The following is a 23,937-nucleotide window of genomic DNA, read 5'->3' on the forward strand; positions in this document are numbered from 1 at the left end:
TGAACCCTTTTCCACACCTTCCTCATAACCTGCTCTGAGAGGACAAGCCTGTTTGCTGCTGTAGGGATGGAACACGTGGGTGCATATCTCCTTTCCGACATGTCGCCTTTCCGACGTTGACTAACCCTATACCTAACCCTAACCCTAACCTTAACCGCACGCGGAAGCCACTAGTCGGAGTGGTGAGATGTCGGAATGGAAGGAGCACCCCGGAACACGTGCTATCCTTGTTAGCCGCACAGCTAACCACACCGGCTGCCAAGCTAGCGTTAGCATTGTTAACCACAAACATTGCATACAGTGAGATCAGATTGTCTGCCAGGTCAGCATCAGCACTTTAAATAGACGGGTGCTTTCCTTTATCCATCCATCCATGCCTCCATCTTCAACTGCTTATCCGGAATAGGGTCGCCGAGGCAACAGTTTCAGCAGAAAGCTCCAGACTTCCCTTTCCTGGGCAACATTAACCACTTCCTCCTGGGGGATCGTGAGGCATTCCAAGGCCAGTGTGGAGATGTGATCCCCCATCTGGTCCTTGGTCTGCCAGGGGGGCTCCTCCTCCCAGTAGGATGTGCAGCGAGGACCTCCCTAGGGAGACTCTCGGGAGGTCATCCGTACTAGATGCCTGAACCACCTAAGCTGCTCCTTTCCAACTGACGGAGTCTCTCACGGATGACTGAACTTCTCACCCTATGCAATCTTATTCTTTCAGTCATGACCCACGATTCATGAACTTTCTTTTTATAGTCAGTGATTTTTCTTAATCCTTGCCACATGTGTGGTGAGTCACTCTATTGGAACTGGGTTTCCACTTTGTCCTTATAACGCTTATTGAGGTAATCTGTTCCCTGTGATAATTACAATAATTACAATAACAGTTCAGCTTTTTGCACACCGCTTTATGTTCCCTCATATCTCTAGATACACACTGTCAGAGTAACACGGATGGATACTGTATGTTCTGGTTAGGAAAAGGTTAGGTTTCTGGTTAGGAAAAGACTTAACTTTCTTTCACCTTGGGTTTACTTCCCCAACGTATTTCCGCAGCGATTTTGGAACATAGACAAATTGACGTCACCTTAAGCAGATTTTGCCCCAACTTGTTACCTGTTTGACCCGATGGGTGTGAGAATGATGTATCATAAAACAGACCCCTCCCGCCCCTTGGATTTTCTGAACTCTTGTGCTCTGTTACCATGGAAGTAAGCCACGCCTCTTGGTCTGTTACCATGGAAGTAAGCCACGCCTCTTGGTCTGTTACCATGGAAGTAAGCCATGCCTCTTGGTCTGTTACCATGGAAGTAAGCCACGCCTCTTGGTCTGTTACCATGGAAGTAAGCCACGCCTCTTGGTCTGTTACCATGGAAGTAAGCCACACCTCAGTCAAACAAGGGTATTAGCATCTCATTGCTTTGGGAATGAATCCTGGCCTGCAGATTGTGTCTATCTTATCATCCAAAGATTGGACAATTGCAACAAGAATACTGGGGAGAGGAGGTCGGTGAGGCTGGGATCTCGGCATATTTTGGATTCATGTACATTGTCCAAAGTGTTTCTTTCTTCTCCTACTTTCAGAGGCCCCAGTGTTCTTGTGGTCATCTCGTAGGAACCCTGCTGAAGCCATGGATCCTATCCTAACCTATATCTAAAAGTGTACTACGGACATAATGTTAAAATTGGCAATGCTGAATAAGAAAAACAATCATGTAAAACAAACTAAATAACTAAATAAAAGCACGGTTTAATCGGAGCCATTGCGGTTGCATCTGAAAATTGTTGTGACAACGATGTCTCTCTCTCTTCCCGTTGCCCCCCGTCGTCTTCTTCTTCTTCTTCTTCTTCTTCTTCTTCTTCTTCTTCTTCTTCTTCTTCTTCTTCTTCTTCTTCTTCTCTTTCTCTTTTATGGAAACAACAAAAACGATGGAGCTTGTTGCACAAAACAAATTTCACCAACTGTTTTACACCTGTAAAATGTGACAATAACGTTGATTCTGATTCTGAGTTATCCATGAAAGAATAAGTAACGGATTGTAGCAGAGGTAATTAACAATGATAAATAGTCATTGGCCCAGGTGGGCCTCAGTGGCGCCCCCTGCACCCCTTAGGTTTATGCCACTGCTTACCTTAGCTGAAGGAAGGCTTCACTGAACAAGGGCAGAACCCCATGTTCTACTTTACAGATGTATGTTTGTGCGTGTGTTTGTCAGCTGTTGCATGTCTTTCTCTGGTTCATCTGCCGCTCCTTGCAGGGGGGGGGGGGGGGTGGTGGTAGTTTTCACCCCCTCCTACAGGGGTCAGCATACAGGGAGATTACCACCAAAACTCATAAAACAAACTTATCTCCTATCGGTCCTCACTGATGTTCACAATAGGCCGGGACCATTTCCATCTACCGTGTCCCAGAGGCAAGGCAGTGGATTGCTCAAGCTCAATCGGCCGATCACGTCATCGGTGGGGATTTCATGCTAACTGAAACTTCAGCCTTTATTTCCTAGAGAGTTAAATGCAACATAGTTGTTGCATTCCAAAGCTATCCCCAGCCCACCTCTGAGACAGGGTGAGTGGACAGAAATGGTACGGTCGTCTAGTAATGAGCATTAGTGTGCACCGAGGTGGGGATAAGATTAAATTTGATAATAGAAACTGCAGACTTTCTATTCTTGGAAAGTTAGCATGCTATAATGGAAGCCATTGTTCTCACGTTAATGAAAAAAATATATATAAATCTGCCTAACAATGTCACTGGTAGGAGGGTTTCTGAATTGTCCACAGCCTTCCTATGAGACACAGATTTGTACCATTTTAACATGAGCTTTAAGTGAGGACCAGTTATATGAAGATGGGTGAAGTTGTCCTGACACAATCACTGCCAGGTATTGATTAATGAATTCATCCAAAACTGCCAGCGTTTTTTAACCTTATTTTAACCATCCACGGAGAGCCACGATGTAAACAAAAGCTGTCTGGGGGGAGGGGGGCCATATTCTGAAGTTGAATATGGCTCGTTTTCACCCAAAAAATGAGAAATCTGAGCTAGATGAGTTCTTCTAAATCTCATAACATGGGAGTGGATGGGCTGACTGTTTTAGGGACGACGTCACGTCCGTCCATTCCTTCTCTCACAGTCAAGGGATCATTCATAGGTTGCGGAAGAGCGCCCTCTAGCGTAACTAATTTGTAATTGACGTAGATCTGTGTCAATGGCAGTGAATGTGTTAAGAAGAAGCCGGGTATTTCAGTGCCTCTCCAGCTCTCGCTGCGCCCGCGGCCTGCAGGCTGGGAGAGCGGTCAGCGGTACAGGAACCACACAGTGTCCTTGTCATGTGATCCATTGTATTTGTTATGAATAAATACTGCTGATGAGCTTCAACATGACATCCTCATCAGATCTCCTCATTGACCTGCTGTCCTTTCTTCTCACAGCAGGAGGTGCCTCCTCTAAACAGTGTCTCTCTTTAAAGTTGAGAGGGGAGACATTGTTGTGCCGCTGGCAGGAGGAGAGGGACTGAGGGGGTCCGGTGTTTGAGGGGGTCCCAGGGTAAGGTTCATGTGCTCTGTTGGGACTTCTTTCCTTTCTACAGGTTATGCTCTCCTCCTTCTAAAAAAAAAAAAAAAAAAAACCCTGAAAAGTTCTCCTCCAACCACCTGCGTTCCTCTTCTTTCCCTCTTCTTTATAACCGATGTGCTCTCCGGTGTGAATACCATGTCGTTGTTTCGTCAGGTGTTACCGTACCGTAACGTGTGTGTGTGTGTGTGTGTGCATTTTCTCGTTGTCACATTGAGTTTGTGTTGTTATTGAATGCATTTCTCTCCTCTGATTTTTTCCCCCGTGGTCGTTGTGATTTCTTCTCTGCTCTTCTCTTCTCGTGTCGCTATTATGTCAAACTTCTCAAAGTTTCTTATTTCCAGGTTTTTTTGCTCAGTGTGGTTGCAGTGTGTTGGAGCTGGTTACAGCGAGCTTCACCAAGCCTCTGCCAAACTAAACCCAACAAAACGCAAAACGCCACAAACAACAAAGAAAAACATATTCAGAGAAACGTTTGGGAACTATCTATGTATTACTTGGTGAACTTTTTTTAAAACTCACGTTTAATGCTATCCTCTCTCAATTGTGGTGTATATACAGTTGATACATACACTTACACATATATATGAACTTTATACTGTGTGTATACAGTATATATATATATATATATATATATATATATATATATATATATATATATATATATATATATATATATATATATATATATATATATATATATATATATATATATGTATAAGCTCATTAACCATCCAGCCATCCTTAAGTAGGGTCTGTCTTTCTCTCTGTATCCTGTGTAACTGTGTGGCTCCTCTCTCTCTCTCTCTCTCTCTCTCTCTCTCTCTCTCTCTCTCTCTCTCTCTTTCTCTCTCTCTCTCTCTCTCTCTCTCTCTCTCCCTCTCTGTGTAGGTGTCTATAATCACCCTGGTAGCTAATGCGTTGGGCTACTCCGATCTAGGGCCCATTAAATCACTCAGGACTCTGAGGGCCTTGAGACCTCTTAGGGCTCTGTCACGTTTTGAAGGGATGAGGGTAAGATCTGAAATACCAGGCAGCTGGGTGGCTGGCTTTCACTGCATGCTGATCAGTTTGATAATAATAAGGAACCATAATCATAATGATAATAATAAGAGCATCAACGCATGCTAGATATGACAATGTGGAGGAAAGGTTTATTTATCTATTCAGGAAACTCTTTATCCATTTCATGTACAGTATGAAAACATGACTTGCATGGATACGCATCATCTCAGATGGTCATAATACATCTAATATTATAGCATGATATTTCTTTGTTAACACATCGGGTGCCAGCATTTTTTCATAACAACTTACCGTGGGTGCCAGCATTCTCCCCATTGACTGCGCTTTGCTGTTTAACGTTTCCGCGTGCGTTACAAGCAAATCCACGCAAAAAAAGCATCGATTCATGTTCTGCCATGAGCCTGACTACAGCCTGGAACCATAACATTCCCCTCGCGGGTTACAACGGGGGGGGATCGCGCATCGCGCATGACCAGTTTTCCCCACAGGAAACAGATTCGGAGATAAGGCGTTTCAAAGTAGGAAATAGACAGGAAGCGGATGGGGGGAAAAAAATTGTTTCCGGTGAGCGATCTGGCACTTCCTTCGCAGGATTACAATGGGTGCTCCCAGAGCTGCTCTAGCCCCGCCTGCAAGGAGAAAAACAAAAAAAACAAAAAGACTGAAATCACGGTCCAGACCGTGTTCGGCACCGAAGCTTCGGAACCGCCACTATGTAAACACACGGTTCAGACCGTGTTTGGCACCCGATGTGTTAATATGATTCAGAATGCACACACACAAGCGCAAGCACGCGCACGCACGTGCACACGCACGCACACACACACACACACTGTATACGTGGTCAATATGTTCTTTTTTTTGTTGTTTACAGAATAGCAGTGCAACATATTTGTTCTGAGTTTTGACATTGGCAAACATTACCCGGCAATCATCATTGCACAAGGCAAACATATAAAAGAAAATAAGACATTGTTATATAACATGGGCAAACAATAATATGTATGTATTTTTGTAATACCATAAATGGTAGGCCCAGCTGCTGTGAGGAACACTCAGCATTATAACGTAGTTGTTGTTGTTTTTCTTCCTCCTTAAAACTTCCCTGCAATGTCATCAAGTGTTAGACTTAAACTTGTTCTAGGAGGAACTTACAGCAGCAGTCTGTAATGTCCCAGCTCACAGCTTTCTGGCAATGCATGGAGACTCTCAAAGCAGGAGCGACCTCCTCCTCTGGCACTGATTCTCTGGAACCTCCTGGTAGGCAGGGACGTGCACTGATAGACTCTAGGTGGTGCTAGAGCACCTTCCCTTTGCCCTCTTGACCAGAAGTGCCCTTTAAAAAAAAAAAAAAAAAAAAAAAGGGTTTTTTTTTCAGTTTACAGCAGGGGTCTTCAACAGGGGGTCCGGGACCCCTAGGGGGTCCACAGAGTTACTACAGGGGGTCCGCCAAATCTTTATGTGATATGATTTTTCTTTTTTACCATAACCACTCGAAACCTAGCATCCCTTTTCTGAGGAGAACTTTAGCCAAAAATAGCCGATCTACAAGCTCACAACGCCTCGCGCTGCGAGGCGTTGTGGGCTTGTAGATCGGCTATTTTTGGCAAAGAGGTATAGGTGTAGAGGGAAAAAAGAGCAGACCAAGTAAACAAAAAAAAGTATAATTTACTTGAGCACCTGCCCCTCAAAATGTCTGTGCACGCCACTGCTGGTAGGCACACACGCCTGATAGTGAATGGAGCTGAGGAAGAAATCACATGCAGTCGTAACAGATCTCAATATTGATGATGGTCCCTTTAACACTCAGGGAGTGAACCAGAGTGAAAGCATTGAGCCGGGCAGGAGGGCTTTCCCTTAGAGGTCCCTCTGAAGGAGGGTGTTCCCCTAGAGCTCACCAAGAATTGCAATCTAGACGCCGTCATCGTCCTGGAGATCTGCAACCAGGTTTGATCTCATGGAAAACAACAAGCCCCTTATGATATGATATGGTCTCTGCAGTGGCAAAATCTGGAGATCTCTCAAAAGCAGACAACTACCACGGCATCGGTCTGACATGTTTCATTGCAAAGACGTACTACAGCCTCATGATGTGTGTTCAGCCAACTTGAGGGATCAGGCCAAAACGCCTTTGGAGAGGGGAGAACCACTCTTGCCCAGATCTCGGCCTTAAGGAGGATCATTGAGGAAGTGACTCGCAGAGTGTATTTTTTTATTACAATTTAGGCATTTAGCAGACGCTCTTAATCCAAAGTGATTTACAGTAAGCAAGGACGACACAAGATAATACATCAAATGCATAGAAAGAGTAATCTAATAATAAAGTAATACATAAGTAAACCAATAATCTAATAACTATTACAAACGTATCATCATCAGCCTGTACATTGAAACTTTACACACTACAAGATGACAGGTCAACAATGACCTGGTATCTGTCTACATAACATGCGTTCTAAGTTACATTTTAGCCTTTGCATAAGCCTGCAAGGTTGTCAAGGCTAGGGCAAGTGCTACGGGCTGAGGTGGAGTCTGAAGAGGTGAGTTCATTCCATAGTTTGGGAGCCAGAATGGAAAAGAGAAGAGTCTGGGACGTGTGGAGCGTTGTCCCGGATGTTTTAGCCACCAAGGTTGATCTTGGGCTAAATTAAAACAAGAACACTGAGCTTATCACCTATAACATCCCTAACAATAACAACAACAGGAGGCACTGTGCTGACAGAAGTCAACTATTTGGCGGGCAATTTTGTTTTTCTTCTTTTTTTCACTTTTTTTAAGTCAGTGTGCCAGTTTAACTTCTTTAAACCTGGCATCCACATTTAGGGCATTTGTCATTCATATTAACATTTAAAAAAGAAAAGAAAATGTATACATTTTCCAAAAGAATCCAATGTTTTTGAAAATTGAAAATAACAGATCTACAAGCTCAAAATGTGTTGCAATGTGAGGTGTTTGTAAGGAGCTTGTAGATCTGGTATTTTAGCTATTAACTTTAGCCAGAAGCTATGACTATTTATGGTCTTTGGCAAGGAGAACGTTGGGACCTCCTGGGCTGAAAAATACAACATAGGGCAAGACAATAAATGATGCAAACCTACAGTTAGTTTTGTTGGTTTGCCGACTGGAGAATCTAGCAGGCACACCATGCATGTGCTAGATCATAACCCTCACATTTTGGCTTACAATTATGACAAGCACCTTACGATACTGTGGTATTAATAGCATCCTCATAATCATCTGGATTAAACCCATTCTAGGTGATGCAGATAATTACATTTGACAGTATCAAGCATAATCTTGCTATAGAAAAGTATCTAGCATACCAATAGTGCTTCTGATAGAGGGAGAGAATGCGTGTTTACTCCTGCATGTGCATGTGGACATTCTTGCATGTGTGTTTGTGAGCATCCTTTCATAGAGGTGATATAAGTGAATGTACAGTATGTGTTGGTAACCGGAACGCTCGCCCCAAAACACATTCGCCCCCATTTGTTTCACGGGCCGGTCGCCCCCAGTGGTTCCTGTATTCTTGTATTTGTTTTACTGAGGTTAACATTAGAAATAAGGTTAGGGTTAGGCATAGTTTTACTGAGGTTACGTTTAGGAATAAGGTTAGGTTTAGACATAGTTTTACTGAGGTTACGTTTAGGAATAAGGTTAGGTTTAGACATAGTTTTACTGAGGTTACGTTTAGGAATAAGGTTAGGTTTAGACATAGTTTTACTGAGGTTACGTTTAGGAATAAGGTTAGGTTTAGACATAGTTTTACTGAGGTTACGTTTAGGAATAAGGTTAGGTTTAGACATAGTTTTACTGAGGTTACGTTTAGGAATAAGGTTAGGTTTAGGGTTAGGCATAGTTTTACTGAGGTTAAGGTTAGGAATAAGGTTAGGTTTAGACATAGTTTTACTGAAGTTAAGATTAGGAATAAGGTTAGGTTTAGGCATAGTTTTACTGAAGTTAAGATTAGGAATAAGGTTAGGTTTAGACATAGTTTTACTGAAGTTAAGATTAGGAATAAGGTTAGGTTTAGACATAGTTTTACTGAAGTTAAGATTAGGAATAAGGTTAGGTTTAGGCATAGTTTGACTGAGGTTACATGTAGGAACACCTGGTGGCGACTGTTCCGAGGTCGCCGGATTTGACCCAGGGGGGCGAGCTTGTTTTGGGGCGAGCGTTCTTGTATTCTAGGTGTTGAACGTTTCCCCTCCCCATGTGACCTCCAGGTGGTGGTCAATGCCTTAGTGGGAGCCATCCCTTCCATCATGAACGTGCTGCTGGTGTGCTTGATCTTCTGGCTGATCTTCAGCATCATGGGCGTCAACCTGTTTGCAGGGAAGTATTACTACTGCTGGAACGACACATCCGAGGAGTACTTTAACCACGAAGACGTCAACAACAAGACAGAGTGCTTTGCGCTCATCGCCTCAAACTACACCGAGGTCCGGTGGAGGAACGTCAAGATCAACTTTGATAACGTAGGCGCAGGGTACCTGGCACTCTTGCAAGTGGTGAGCGATCTTTTGACACCTCCGAGCTCTAAGTCGGTGTCTTCAACTCTCTTTCTGTTGCATTGACCAACACATGGTCTGTTGTTTATTTCTCCTAACTTATTCTTGTGGTTATTATTTTCTGTATTATTATTTTTTTGGTGCGTTCTAATAGTGATGAAGGGTTGTACAAACCGAGGGCTTTTAGCGCAAGATTGCTTAAAAACAACATATTTAAGCACTTCTATACGTATTAGGCAACAAGGAATATTTATTTAATGTTTTTAGTTTTTTTTTAATTAAATAATTACAATCAATGAAAAGCTCTCCTGTAAAATGTCACTTACGCCCTTTGCGCCCCAAGCCCTCGAAATACATTTGCGTGGAGTTGAGTTGCAATGACTCAAAAGTTGCAAATTGTAATTTTGTTGAACTTGACACTAAAGGAATTGAATTGAAATTAAATTAATTGAATTGAACATTGTGTTTTGCCCTCTCACAGGCCACATTCAAGGGCTGGATGGATATTATGTATGCAGCGATCGACTCCAGAAAGGTAGGCTGGGATGACTCACAGCTCCGAAGCTGTGCTCCCTGATTCATTTGACCAGGTACAGTCGTGTTTACTCTATACTGTGTGCAGGTGGAAGACCAGCCCATCTACGAGGACAACATCTACATGTACATCTACTTTGTTGTTTTCATCATCTTTGGCTCTTTCTTCACCCTCAACCTCTTCATTGGTGTCATCATTGACAACTTCAACCAGCAAAAGAAAAAGATAAGACTTATTTTTTTGTTTTATTATTCTTATTCTTCTTATTATTATTAGCATTGCATTGCAGTGCATTGAAGTAAAGGTCTTCACGGGTACAAAATGGACCCAAACTCTAATGGACCCGGGAGATTTGGATCCAATCGTTTCTTTTCCTTCTCATTAATGACAGACCCAAACCCTAATTGACCCGGGACATTCGTACCGAGATCCGGTTGGATGTGATATTGTTTTATTACCGACACAGTGCGTGTCCAAGCGGACTCAGGGGAGAGAGCGGGATCCAAGATAATCCGATTAAATGGACCCGACAATTTATTCCTCTTTATAATTAATTTTCTTTACACTGACGTTTCACCTCTTTGGTGGCAAGGACAGGCACTGCCGGTAATAGAATGGGACCCGACTCTGACCCCAATTTTATAATGAAATGTGGACCCGAACCCAAACCGGGTCTCGGGTTGGGTCTCAAGGTTTTTCCGGTTTGGGCGGAACCCGTGAAGACCTCTACATTGAAGCATGCAAACTATTACAAGTATGTAAGCACATTTTTTTGAAGGCACTTTTCACAACAAGAGTCAAAGCTCATCTAAATAATCAAAGCTCAAGTGTGCGTGTGCACACACGCCTGTGTGTGCGTGCATGTGTGGCGTGTACCAGAGTGTCATGAAGTCTTATTAACACAACATTTGGATCATCGGCAGATCCGGGACCAAATGTTTTCAAATTGTAACCAGATTTCTCTTATGCCTTTACTTTGGAGGTCAGGATATCTTCATGACGGAAGAGCAGAAGAAGTACTACAATGCCATGAAGAAACTAGGTTCAAAGAAACCACAGAAGCCAATACCCAGGCCATTGGTTAGTGAAGATTTTATTTCCCATTTATGTTAGGGGCCGGGCAGCTCTGTATTTGCCATTCTTGAATCTTGCGTCTTGAATCTTCTTCTCCATCTTCCAGTGAGGAAATCTACCTTTCATTCCTTCCTCATCTGGCATTGTTGCTAATAGTCCTGATGGTGGCGCTAGAGCGACCGTCTAAAGTTTAAAAACTTTTAAAATCCCCATAAACTATCCTCCTGTCCTCCCTACCACCTTGTAACATCCATCCAAACGTACCCAAACGTACCCTAGTGGCCCAAGCTAGCGGAAATAGTCAGACATTCTCAACCCAACCCAGTCGCCTGAGAAACAAGAAGGGGTCTATTAACGGCGTGGCTTCCCTGTGGATCTCTGACGTCCTGTTTGATGACGTCATAATGATGACATCTGTCTTTGCCCGAATATGGAGTGACGGCGGGACGGGGGATCTGAGATTATGGAATTCACAAAAATGATATGCAGGGATTTACTTCCTTGGCCTACTGGCGGAAATTTGGCGCTGGTCAGTCCAGCGGTTTGCAGGGTTTAGCCGCGGACGGACAGACACACAGACAGACCCTCTTCTAGGCGGCTCGCCTCAAAGGAGCCACGCCGTAAAAAATGTTGCCATTTTACGTTTCTGCAAACCGCGAATACATTGAATCTCGATACTTTTTCAAGGCTAGCATGGCGTCAGAAGCGGGCCTGAGCCCCGTGAGGTCGCCGGCTCCAAGCGAGGCGCCATAGCCGCGCGAAGTGCCAGTGCTGAGCGGTGCGACGGCCGCGCTGACGACTCAACGCTGTTCGACTTGCATATCAGTAGGATGGGAATCAGTTATTAATCCGTTTTGAAATCTTGACTATGAAATCTAGGACTTGATCTGACATGGTCCGCATCTGGAAATGTTGATATGCAATATGTATGCTCCAAATTCAACTTATCTGTGGATCGCAGAAACGTACAATGCCGACATTATTCTTTGGCGACCAGGCTGACTATCTTCACGTAACCTAGAGAGAGCATCATTAAAAAACATCCGTTTTCTCCCTTATAGAGCAATCAATTAATTGTCAAAATAAATTAACAAACATCACTATGTTGTCTAGATGAAGTACACAAAAACAGAATTTTTGACACTAGTTTGAAATCTGCCTTTACATGCAACCCTGGTGATTGCCTAAGTCATAGTGTGAAGCCATCGACGGTTTCTCACTTGGCAAATAGCTCAACAAGTTCATGACTCACAACCTTGGTGCCTAAGGTTGAGAGTTCGAGCCCTGGATGATGCAGAATAAAAACTTGCTAAATGCCTACTGAGGCATTGTTGCTGTCTGGATTAGAGACATTTATGATTTCAAAAAATATTTTTTATTTAAGAAGTTTTCTGATTTTTCTTCTTTTTATGGTTTATGGATATGAATAATGTCAACTGAGGCTGTAGATGACTATTATGCTGTGGTATATAACTGGCTTGACTAATGCAAGATACTTTAAGCTAAACTGTTTGTACGACTCTGCAGAAGGTATAATACACTTCCATTTGCTTGGATACATGTGTTCTTCTCACTAAATCCATGCACTGAATAGTAACTAGTATGCCTAGAAATGTTCAGATGCTTCATGCTGGCAGGAATTACGAAGTCTAGTTCATGTAGCTTATCAATTTGCCTTCATGCTCAGTTCTCTCCTTAGGGTTTTGTATTATCATAGCCCAGTAGTTCTACGTTTGCTGTATTTGCTGTGTTATACAAATGTGTTTCTAGTTTCTGTCACCCTCTAGTAGCTAGAAAATGCTTAATTACATCTCCGTGCGAACCCTGTTGGTTGTGTGAGTTTTTAGTATGAAGCCACCTGTGATTTTCCCATTTCTCCGGGTAGCTCGACATGATCACCACATGCCATTGGTTCCAAAGGTTGTGAGTTCAAGACCTGGGGCCCTGGGTGCAGAGTGAACCTCGTGCAGTACACCTAACCTCTAGGCATTCATGTACTGTGTGAAACAGAGACCTGTGTCAAAGGTTTTAACGTTAACTTTGATCCGGACAGTTCTGCTGATGGACCCTCCTGTGTTTCCCATTTGTCTTCCCCCTCTCCTATTGTTCCTACTTCCTCTTCCTCTTTCTTCCTCTTCCTCCTCAAAATGCCCGGCCCCGAGTCACTGCTGCGCGGCAGCTATGAGTTTGCTTCTGTACACTAAACTAACGTGGCGTCCGTGGAGCAGCAATGTGTTTAATGACTCTGTTGAAAAGATGAAGGGAGCCTCTCAAAGAACGAGCATCGTGATAATTCCTCATTTATTGTTTATTGTTATCTTACCACATTTTTTAATCTCTCTACTCTTACCTGTATCTCTGTTTCATGCCTACTGCGGTGCTGCTATGACACCTGAAATACCCTCGGGATCAATAAAGGTCTATTCATCTATCTATCTACCGCATATATCTATCTATATAGATATATAATCTATTAGGGGTGTAACGATACAATAACTGCATCCATGCATCAATTTTAATTTCAACAATCGAAGCATATCGATACGTAAACGGCAACACATCGAATCGTTTTGCGATGCAAATAATTGTATTTAGCAGAAGAGATCAACACCGGAGCAGCTCGGACAGTTTAAGCCTTTTTATTTAGGTGCAAGTACAAAACAGTGACTGACGTTTGAGTCTTACGACCTTCCTCAGAGTCATTTTTGTTGTACTTGCACCTAAATAAAAAGGCTGTCCTTCCAGTGTTGATCTCTTCCGCATCTGTTGCTGAGGCGTTTAATTACTTTTCCATTCCATATCGCTACACTTGGTCTGTGGATAAATGAGTGTATTCTCTCTGTTCATGTAAAGAACCACTGTGTTTACTTATTTATATCCATACAAATAAATGTGTCCCTTAAAAAAACCTGCGCTATCCACACGTTTCACACATATTTGCTAAATAGTTACTGTATCGATGTTAAATCATTGAATCGTATCGCCATGAATGAACCAATATCGTCCATGTATCGTATTGCTGTTACAATGTATCGTCACACCCCTATGAATCTATATATCTATAAGATGCGACCAGCTAGAGGTTCGCCTATAGAATACCCAAGTCCTGACGTCACTCCCTCCACCCCTGGGTCCACACCCCACATTTCATTACCCCTGGGTCACAGGGTAATTTTTACCATTGGAATCCACATGGGGAAATCTTAGATCATGTCATAGAAGAACTGTTCCAAAAAGAATCAAATCAGCCTTGTGACTCTGTGGTTTATGATATAGAGTTACATTTGATAACGTCTGTGTTTGGAGGGAGAAAAAAACAACAACAAAACAACACAAACTTTTAAATTTGTAATTTTTCACCGTCAGCTGATGCTTCATATCCGAGTAAAATCGCCGCCTGATTTGTTTATTTTCGGAACACAATTCTTATATGATTTGATCTAAGTAGAAAAATCTAATAGAAAAAATAATTATCCGTGACCCGGGGGGGGGGGGGGGGAATAGCGGTATTAGCGGCCTCTAGTGGCAGTGATGTCAGACTTCGGCGCTCTATCGTAGCACGGCCGGGACTACTTGAGGTGAAAATGAAACATTGTAATTAAGGTCACTTTACAGAAATATAATCACCATCTTCAAGCAGATTAATGTTCAGTGGCTGCCGCTGACAGGGCAAAGGATGCCCTTGCCCCGTCCGGCGCCCCATGGCCCGCATACTGTACGCAGAATGCCATACGGTAGGCGCTTTTCCGGGAAGAGCTGCGTTTTCCTCGATGCCGCTCACTAGGACAGTGGTTCTCAACCAGTGGTCCGGGGACCACCAGTGGTCCTTGGGGACACCAGGGGGACCCCAGCCAAATTAGTTAACATAGCATCACAATAATTTTAACCACTTAGCTTTGGCTATTCAAAAATAGCAGATATACAAGCTCATAGCGCGACACCGAGTGCTGCGCTATGAGCTTGTAGATCTGCTATTATTGAAAAATCTTGAAAATGTGTGCATAGCTTTGAATATATATATATATATTTTTAAAGCAAACATTTGTAACTCAAATCTTTGCTTCTGGGGGTCCCTGGCACAAAGCATTTTCAGATGGGGGTCCACGGCCAAATATATATCAATTTAGCGGTCCCTGGCATGAAAAAGGTTGAAAACCACTGCACTAGGAGCATTCTGATCTACGTATGTTCACTAACCCCTCGACCATGGACCACCTGGACCCCCCTCTGTTAACCTGTCTCCTCTGCTTCCCACACAGAACAAAGTCCAGGGGCTGGTATTTGACTTTGTCACGCAGCAGGTGTTCGACATCTCCATCATGATGCTCATCTGCCTCAACATGGTCACCATGATGGTGGAGACCGACGACCAGACGCCGGAGACAGAGGAGGTTCTGTACTGGGTGAACTTTGTCTTCATCGTGGTCTTCACCACGGAGTTTGTGCTCAAGCTCTTTGCGCTGCGGCACTACTACTTCACCATAGGCTGGAACATCTTTGATGTGGTCGTGGTGATCCTGTCCATCGTGGGTACGTATTTAAAGAGAAGGGACGGGAAAGCAATATTTCTTCTTTTTTTTTAGATCACTGGTTCTCAAAGTATAGGGTCTGGGGACGCCTAGGGGTCCATGAAGAGACTCCAGGGGGTCCCCAGCTAATTGTGTTTACCACTTAAACCCTATGTAGTTGACTGGAGTCCCCCAGGGCTCTATATTAGTGTATTTTCTGTTTTCTGTTATTGTGGGGAAAGCTTTTGCTGAAAATAGCCGATCAACACCTGCTATTTTCCCCAGAGTTTTCCCCAGAACTCAGATGCTGGGGTTTAGTTGGTTGATGTAGCATCAACATCAGTCTAACCACTTTAACCCTATTGCATACTTTGGCAATTTCGAAAATGGCTAATCTACAAGTTAACAACTCGTCACGATGTGAGCCGTTGGCGCACAGGTGTTTCCTACCTAGTCTCAGTAACTTGGCGACGCCCCCTTCTGTGACGCAGAAGGGGGCGAACCCCCCTAACCCTAACCCTTAACACATTAACCGCCAAGAACGTAGTCCTACGGTCCGTTAAATCCAACTGTTAAGCGCCGATTTTCAATTTTCTACACGGACCATTTTCAGTGTAACACCACCGGAAATCGAAACTATTTGCGATCCCGTTTTTTGTTTCCCGTTGGCCTCCATTCTAAGGCGCACACTAAAACCCCTGTTTAGCCCTTGTAGTTTTTTCTCCTCGCATTTCCCATGTTAACATAAACGGTCAGAACTCAAACATGGCGGCTCCGTTTGACTCGTGGTCTGCACTAGTAGACGCAGGGACATGTGCACGTTGTTTACAAACAGTCCAAAGCGCATTCTAAAGGATTTTAACGGGGCCTATGCCGACGTGAAAAAAACAAAAAACAACAATAAAATCTTGGCACTGGTGAGTACATTCTGAGATTAGCCCTTGGCAGTGGATGTGTTAAGCATCAGGCTTTCCAATCCTAGTGCTCTGGGATCGAATCCCTTTCCCGGCGCTGCTTATTTGTCTTTATCTAAAATGTGTCGCGATTTATTTTATAGGGATTAAGGTTAGGTTTAGGCATCGTTTTCGTCGCCCCCAGCGAGGCGGACCATTTGGCCCACTTGGTGAGAACGGACTACAACAGTGATCTGTTCAGTAGGCTAGTAGACTACAGCAGTGATCTGTTCAGTAGGCTAGTAGACTACAGCAGTGATCTGTTCAGTAGGCTAGTAGGACTACAGCAGTGATCTGTTCAGTAGGCTAGTAGGACTACAGCAGTGATCTGTTCAGTAGGCTAGTAGACTACAACAGTGATCTGTTCAGTAGGCTAGTAGACTACAGCAGTGATCTGTTCAGTAGGCTAGTAGACTACAGCAGTGATCTGTTCAGTAGGCTAGTAGGACTACAGCAGTGATCTGTTCAGTAGGCTAGTAGACTACAGCAGTGATCTGTTCAGTAGGCTAGTAGGACTACAGCAGTGATCTGTTCAGTAGGCTAGTAGGACTACAGCAGTGATCTGTTCAGTAGGCTAGTAGGACTACAGCAGTGATCTGTTCAGTAGGCTAGTAGGACTACAGCAGTGATCTGTTCAGTAGGCTAGTAGCAAAAGCCAGTTATGACGTCAGAGGTGCGCCGTCGGAGGCGGGCTTGAGCAACGAGAGGCAACGCCGTGCCGAACGCTGCAAAGGCCGCTAGAGCTGACTCGGCGCCGTTCAAGTTATTTATCGATAGGGACAGAATCGTAAATGATGACCCCCCACCCCCACACACACACCCCCGCAGTGCCAGCGCTGACTGCACTCGCCCGGTGTGGGCGGGGCTATCTACTGAGACCCGGTAGGAAAAACACGGTCGCGACACGTGAGCTTGTAGATTGGCTATTTTTATTTTTAAAATACATTTTTGTTTAAATCATTTTGAAAGAATTTAACACCAATCTTCTCTTATAGGGTCTCTGGCACAAAATCTTTTCAGATGAGGATCTGCAACCAAATACATTTCAATTTGGCGGTCCTTGACATGAAAAAGTTTGAGAACCACTGTTTTTTAGATTGTTATTTTAGTACATACTGTAGCCCACTTAGCGTGTTTTCTGTTGGTTGCTGTCAACATGTGATTATAGAGAGATGTGTCTTTGCCACTTCAGTTTAAAAAATGACTCAAGTACACTTTTGAGGAACTTTGACTTTATTCAATACTTTATACTTGTACTCACTTGGACTACATCTCAGAGGCAAATGTTGTACTTTTTACTCCACTACACTTAAGTCACTCGTTAATTTCTAGATTCTAATAATAGATATCCGATCTACAAGCTCACAACGTGTCTCAATGCGACATGTTCTGAGCTTGATCTGCTGTATTCAAGAGATTTCGAGTAACTTTGACTTTTGGTACTTTAAGCGTATTTTGATGCCAATATTTTGTACTTGCTGCAGTCTGGTTCAGTGGTTCAGTATAACAGGCCAGTATTGAAACACGTGTCTCTATCTCCCCCTAGTGGCTTTCCAGTCACAAAACACTTCAATGTGGCTTCAGCTTATGTTGTCTGTTTTTTTCTAATTAAATAATACCATTACAATAGAATAGCAGTAAATAACAATTAAAATGTAATGTAATTAGTATGGACTGTTACAGTGACCTAATTGTCTCCCCGTTGTCTCTGTGTGTTCCTCTGTTTGACTGTAGGAATGTTCCTGGCTGACATCATTGAAAAGTATTTCGTGTCGCCGACCCTCTTCAGGGTCATCCGACTCGCCCGAATTGGCAGAATTCTGCGTCTCATCAAGAGCGCGAAGGGCATTAGGACCCTGCTGTTTGCCCTGATGATGTCCCTTCCTGCCCTGTTCAACATCGGCCTGTTGCTATTCCTGGTCATGTTCATTTTTTCCATCTTCGGCATGTCAAACTTTGGCTACGTGAAATACGGCGCCGGAATCGACGACATGTACAACTTTGAGACCTTCGGCAACAGCATGATCTGCCTGTTCATGATCACCACGTCAGCCGGCTGGGACGGGCTGCTTTTGCCCATCCTGAACTACCCCCCGGACTGTGATCCCCTGCTAGAGAACGCTGGCACGCCCAACACGGGCGACTGTGGCAACCCATCAGTGGGCATCTTCTTCTTCGTTATGTATATCATCATATCCTTTCTTATTGTGGTCAACATGTATATTGCAATTATCCTTGAAAACTTCGGCGTGGCTACGGAGGAGAGCAGCGACCCGTTAAGCGAGGATGACTTCGAGACCTTTTATGAGGTATGGGAGAAGTTTGACCCAGATGCGTCACAGTTCATCACCTACTCCAAGCTGTCGGACTTCGCCGACTCGCTGGAGCACCCACTGCGCATACCCAAGCCCAACACCATCGAGCTGATCGCCATGGACATGCCCATGGTGAGCGGCGACCGCATCCACTGCCTGGACATCCTGTTCGCCTTCACCAAGCGGGTGCTGGGCGACAGTGGCGAGCTGGACATGCTGAGGGAGCAAATGGAGACACGCTTCGTGGCGGCCAACCCTTCCAAGGTGTCGTACGAGCCTATCACCACCACCCTGCGGCGCAAGCAGGAGGTGGTCTTTGCCCAGATCATCCAGAGGGCCTACCGGGCCCACCTGTCCAGACGGGGCTTCAAGTGCAAGCGCAAGCCGGGCAACAACAAAGTGGAGAACGGCAAGACCAATCAGGAGCAGGAAAAGAAGGAGGGCACTCCCTCCACGGCGTCCCTGCCCTCGTACGACAGCGTCACCAAACCCGACAAGGAGAAACAGGACGACAACAACGAGGGCAAGGGAGGACGGAAAGAGAAGGGAAGAAACCAAAAAGACATCAGGGAATCAAAATGTTAGGAGTGTGTCGGAAGTAATAATCACAGTAATAACAATAAATTATTATAATAATGTAACTTCAAGCAAAGTGAGAGGAAAAACCATCTAACCCACACAGATGTACAGATTATTTCATTTGCAAGTAAGAAAAAGAATAATATTCAATAATTTTGTTTACAGACTTCATTCTTTTATTGATGCGGATGGAATTAAGCGGCAGCCCCGGGCCGACCGCTTCAAGACACTAGAACTTGAGTAAAAACCAAACATAATCAGCGTACTGTGTGACATTGTTGCATCTAGACTGATCTTTACAAAAAGGGAATGACCGTCCGACAGACGAAACACTAGGAAAATGTCTGTGTCTGCTAACAGGCAGACTGCTCACTTTGCTGCTGGTCTATGACTGAGACAAAAGACTCTACGTTTAGAGGCATGAATGAGGGACGCTAGCGGAATCCACAGCGCGGTAACGGATTCTTATGCAAAACAGTGTTGAGAGGGAAAAACAAGGACACTGCTTGATGCTTGAAGAATCATCAAAGCGGTTCAAATGAGGGATTCTGTGTCGTTTAGTGTTGAAACGTATTGAACTAAACGACACGCTCACTCTGTATGAGCAAACAGAAGAACGACTGGTGAGTGAAAGACAAAAAAAGACCCAGAGCAATGGAAGGGTTTTTTTTGTTTTGTTTGTTAATGCTAAAATATACTTGTATCTCCACTTAATTTGAGCGGCAAAAAAAAATCCAAAAAGGTTAAAAAAAAGAAAAGAAAAAAGAACACAAAAAAAGAACAATATTCAACATTTTGCCCATGTCACTTAACTCTTCTACTCATTTTATCTTTGTTATACCCACATCAAAAGGCTTTTTCTACATGGGCTTTCACACCAATTGGTTAAGGGTCTGTTTATTAAAGGGTCAACTCGGGCCAAGGGCTTACATTTACTCAGAAAGATTTCCAAACAAATACATAAATAATTGTGCTTGTTCAATGCATAGAAATGACTTGCATGATGGCATGTTTTGATCAGAAATCTTGCATGAATAATCATAGTCCACAAGACACTAATACTCAGACCACAACAGTGGCTCGACCAGAAGATCGAGACATTGTCAAAAATTGAACGTTAGAGGTTAATCATTGCTAAACAAAGAGTGATATGGGGTTGATGATCTTAAAAATGGATCCTATTTTTCTCTCTAACACTTTTAAAATGTCAATAATCGTTGCCTCGATGGGGACGGAGTGTGGAAACTGTTGGGGATTCTAAAAGTCTGGCTTATTTTCAACTGATAAAAGGTGTCGACGCGTCAACCTTGATGCGTCCGCGCTTTGTTCAGTAGAGAATACGAATGTTTTTTTGTCGAGCGCCATCGCGTCTTGCAACACATGAATCAGGCTCCTTAGAAACACCAACGTTGTGGAATAAGAGAGGGAAAGAATCCAAACAATTTTTTGCTGCTCTGGAGATGTGTGGAGTGTGGAAGATTACGGAACGGGGTGTCTGTGTATTTATTGGGGTGAAACTGTTTCGCTGGTTTCAACGAGTGGAGAATAGAATCACTGTAAATCAAGAGAAGAGGAAGAAGAAAAAAATACAAGAAGAAGAAGCTTATATTTATAATTTATATGCAACATCATCATTTATGTAATGTACCATACCATCTGCCTTTGGTTCTGTGTGAGAGGGCATTTTGAGAGTGTCTTAGTGCGAGTTAATGTGGGGACGACACAGGTTTGGCAAGCTCCTTTTCCATTTCTGCTGTTTCTCTGAGGGTGGTTAGACTTATGAAAGGGCTGAGAGTTTTTTTTTTAATGAGTTAAACGTTTATTTTATAACTTTAGATATGGATAACATTTGACTTACTATTATATTGCTTTTTCTCTTCTTTTCTTTTTTTTCACCCTGGCATTCGCTGATATGATTTTTGTACGATTTGGCGGCTGACTTCCCATTTCAAACAGTTTTGTTAAATCAAATCTAGTTTGATGTGGGAACCAAGCATGCTAGAAACTGCGTTTTTTTTTATGGGTGTCTTCTGTTAGTCACCGGTTTAGAGAGAGAGGGAGAGAAACAGACATTTGTGAATGGATGATAAAACATTGTGTGGAGAAGCCAAAGAGACCTGCCTCGTTCAAGCCTGGTTTATACTTCGTGGTGCAACGGAGAGGCGACGCCGAAAACAGCCCCTCCACAAGCAGATGCTTGTAGATCCGCTGTTTTTCGGAGCGCGGCTCAGCCGCCCGACGGAGTACAAATTAAGCACTAAACTCCCTTATTGCCCTTTGTCCATAGAGTGGGATTGGGTGAAGTATGCCCCGCCCATTCTGTTGTTTTTGCTGTCATCGTTAGACGGAGATGAGACCATAGAAATGTATGCAATGCTTGAAAAATTCACCCCTTTTTCTCAGGAGATATTATAGATGTATTATTATGAGCTCTGCAACTAAATGCAAGTGAATGTGATGAGAGTATTTATGAAAAAAACCTGTTTTACTCTTTTATGTTTATGCCACGCTGACGGACAATGATCTTGGGCTTTGTGGCTCTGTGCCCGCCACCCGGTCAGGGGCCCCGTTGTGCCCGCCACCCGGTCAGGGGCCCCCCTTTGTGCCCGCCACCCGGTCAGGGGCCCTCGTAGAGCTTCCTGCTTATGACGCTTAGAAATATAGGGCTAGAAGCATCTCAGCGACAAAACGGCAAACATTTCGCTCGCTTGCGAAGGCGGGCGTTTGTATTGGTAGCGGATTACATTTGGTGGATTATGTCAGTATGGACTGTAGTCTGGTCTCAATTAAATTTCAATAACACAAAGAAACAATAACGTTGCTCACCCCCAACAGCAATCACAGATAATAGGAACCACTGTGAGAAGATGGGAGTCAATTGGTTATAAAGCTGGTTTTATGAGCATCACACTTAATTCTTTCTGAGGCTAAAACGTACCATGCTCAGTGGACAGGCCCCCAAATGTTCCGTATTTGATGACGCGTGCTCTGAAGCAGTGTTTCCCAAACATTTCCGCTCGAGACCCTGAAATATTCATTTGCTGTCTCAGCCGAGACCCAAACAATACATCATGCATTCAACACTATACGACCTAAATAGTGAAATAGTGAAGATAGTCAATCGTCAAGCTCACAACGGTTGTGTGATGCGTTGCAAGCTTGTATCGCGATGTGATGAGTTGTAAGCCTGTATTATTGCTGTTTTCACTATTTATTTCTCGTTTAATTGCTGCTCTCCTCCGGGGCCACGCCAGAAATGAACTTTTTAGAAAGATGACTGTATTTTTATTCCGTTTGTTTTGTTTGATTACAATTTAAAGAATTGTAAGCAACAAACAAACGGGATAACCCCCCAAGGGTGTCGAAACGAATTGATTTGGGAAACACCGCTCTCTGAGACCATCTCATTCTTCATTTTTCTTCATATTTGCTATAACTGCATAACAAATACCAAATAACCAACAGAGCACTGGATGCATTGTTATGGTACTGTGAGCCTATAAGCACCACACCAGAGCTTTTGCACTTCCTGTTGTGCAGTGATGTCACTTCCTGTTTATGAATAAATCCCTCATCCCTTCTTCTCGAGTTCTATTGGTCCAGTAGCTGCATGACGAGATCTCCAAAAACCAGTGTGGGTGTTAACTTAGTGTGGGTGTTAACTTGAACCAAATAAAAACTCTGAATGATAAAAGCATAAAAACGCTACTGCCGTCCATTTTCTCCAAGACCAACCATGGATTACAGAAATGTATTACAGAAAAATGGAAGAAAAAAAATTACACACACATGTAACATCCATTTGGGAAAAGTGAAAAAAATAATAATTGTACAGTTCCGGCTATGTTGTATACGGCACAAAACGCTGAAGTTTAAGAATGGACTTTTTAAGAGATTATAAATAATGTAATATATAATTTTATTTTAACGGCATGCGTAGTTTTTTGTAAATACAGAATTACTTAAAAAACTACAGCTATTATTCTAATACTAAATATTATTGACCATATAGAATGGCTTTTCCAGCTGACACCCCTGGTCACCCTTGTTTATAGGCTGTGACATAAATGTTAGAAGGAGTAGATTTTTTTTGAGTCACTTTTCACATAAGAGGGAAGTAAGCTAAAAGAATCTATATTAAAGAGCAAAAGCTATATTTAAATCTATATAAAAATCAACACATCTACAAAGGGTATACTACATATATTATATATATATGAATTTTAATGATATATATATACATATGTGTAGTATACACGTTAGAATAACGTCTTCAACTCAACTCCCCCCTATGTCCGCTTCTTGTAATAAAGGGAGACCCGGTAAAAAACCACAGACTGTAATTGATCATGTTTTATTTTATTTATTTTTTGTTTTTTTCTGTGCAATATGATTATGTTCAGAGAATGACCAAAACTCTGGCCTGCCCAGCCTGTCAGTGTTCCTGGGTACCAGCGTACGATGCATGGTGTTGTACCGACTCCACTGCTTGCTGATTGCACTACCAGCACACATTTTTGTACATGTTGTAACCATGTCTCTACCATAGGGTATCATGTTGTGACCGTGTCTCTACCATAGGGTGTCATGACAATGTCTTTCCCATAGGGGTTTCCCACAAATTCTCACCACAACGTGACAAGGAAAACGTTAACCGATTTTAAGCGTAAATCCCGTTTTTTTCTCGTCCTGACGTGATGAGATCAATAATGCCACGTGTCCCTCTACGTGTGTCCCGTGTATTTCTCTTATCGACGCGTTTGACGTCATCTTTTCGTGACGTTCACGCTTCCTGGAGTAATACACGGAAGACGTGGGGTATTTTGACACTTACTTATTGAAAGGGATTTAGGTTCAATATTGGCCACGCT

General features: G+C 43.2%; 1 protein-coding gene across 4 annotated transcripts in view; it reads left to right on the forward strand.

The window, feature by feature from the left end:
• The window catches only part of LOC311049006 (sodium channel protein type 8 subunit alpha-like), a gene marked incomplete at both ends in the record, with an annotated part of 93,235 nt that extends 74,163 nt beyond the window's left edge, over positions 1 to 19,072 (forward strand). For all 4 annotated transcript variants that reach the window (XM_084062426.1, XM_084062428.1, XM_084062425.1 and 1 more), the window contains 7 exons: positions 4,457 to 4,579; positions 8,818 to 9,102; positions 9,584 to 9,637; positions 9,725 to 9,862; positions 10,613 to 10,717; positions 14,971 to 15,241; positions 17,907 to 19,072. In XM_084062426.1, the coding sequence (XP_083918552.1) occupies positions 4,457 to 4,579; positions 8,818 to 9,102; positions 9,584 to 9,637; positions 9,725 to 9,862; positions 10,613 to 10,717; positions 14,971 to 15,241; positions 17,907 to 19,072 (2,142 nt within the window). The remainder of the gene's footprint in view (positions 1 to 4,456; positions 4,580 to 8,817; positions 9,103 to 9,583; positions 9,638 to 9,724; positions 9,863 to 10,612; positions 10,718 to 14,970; positions 15,242 to 17,906) is intronic.
• Positions 19,073 to 23,937: the final 4,865 nt, after the last annotated feature.

This window comes from Gymnoscopelus microlampas (assembly GCF_963454915.1).
Source record: "Gymnoscopelus microlampas genome assembly, chromosome: 7".
In the NCBI taxonomy this organism is placed as follows: Eukaryota; Metazoa; Chordata; class Actinopteri; order Myctophiformes; family Myctophidae; genus Gymnoscopelus; species Gymnoscopelus microlampas.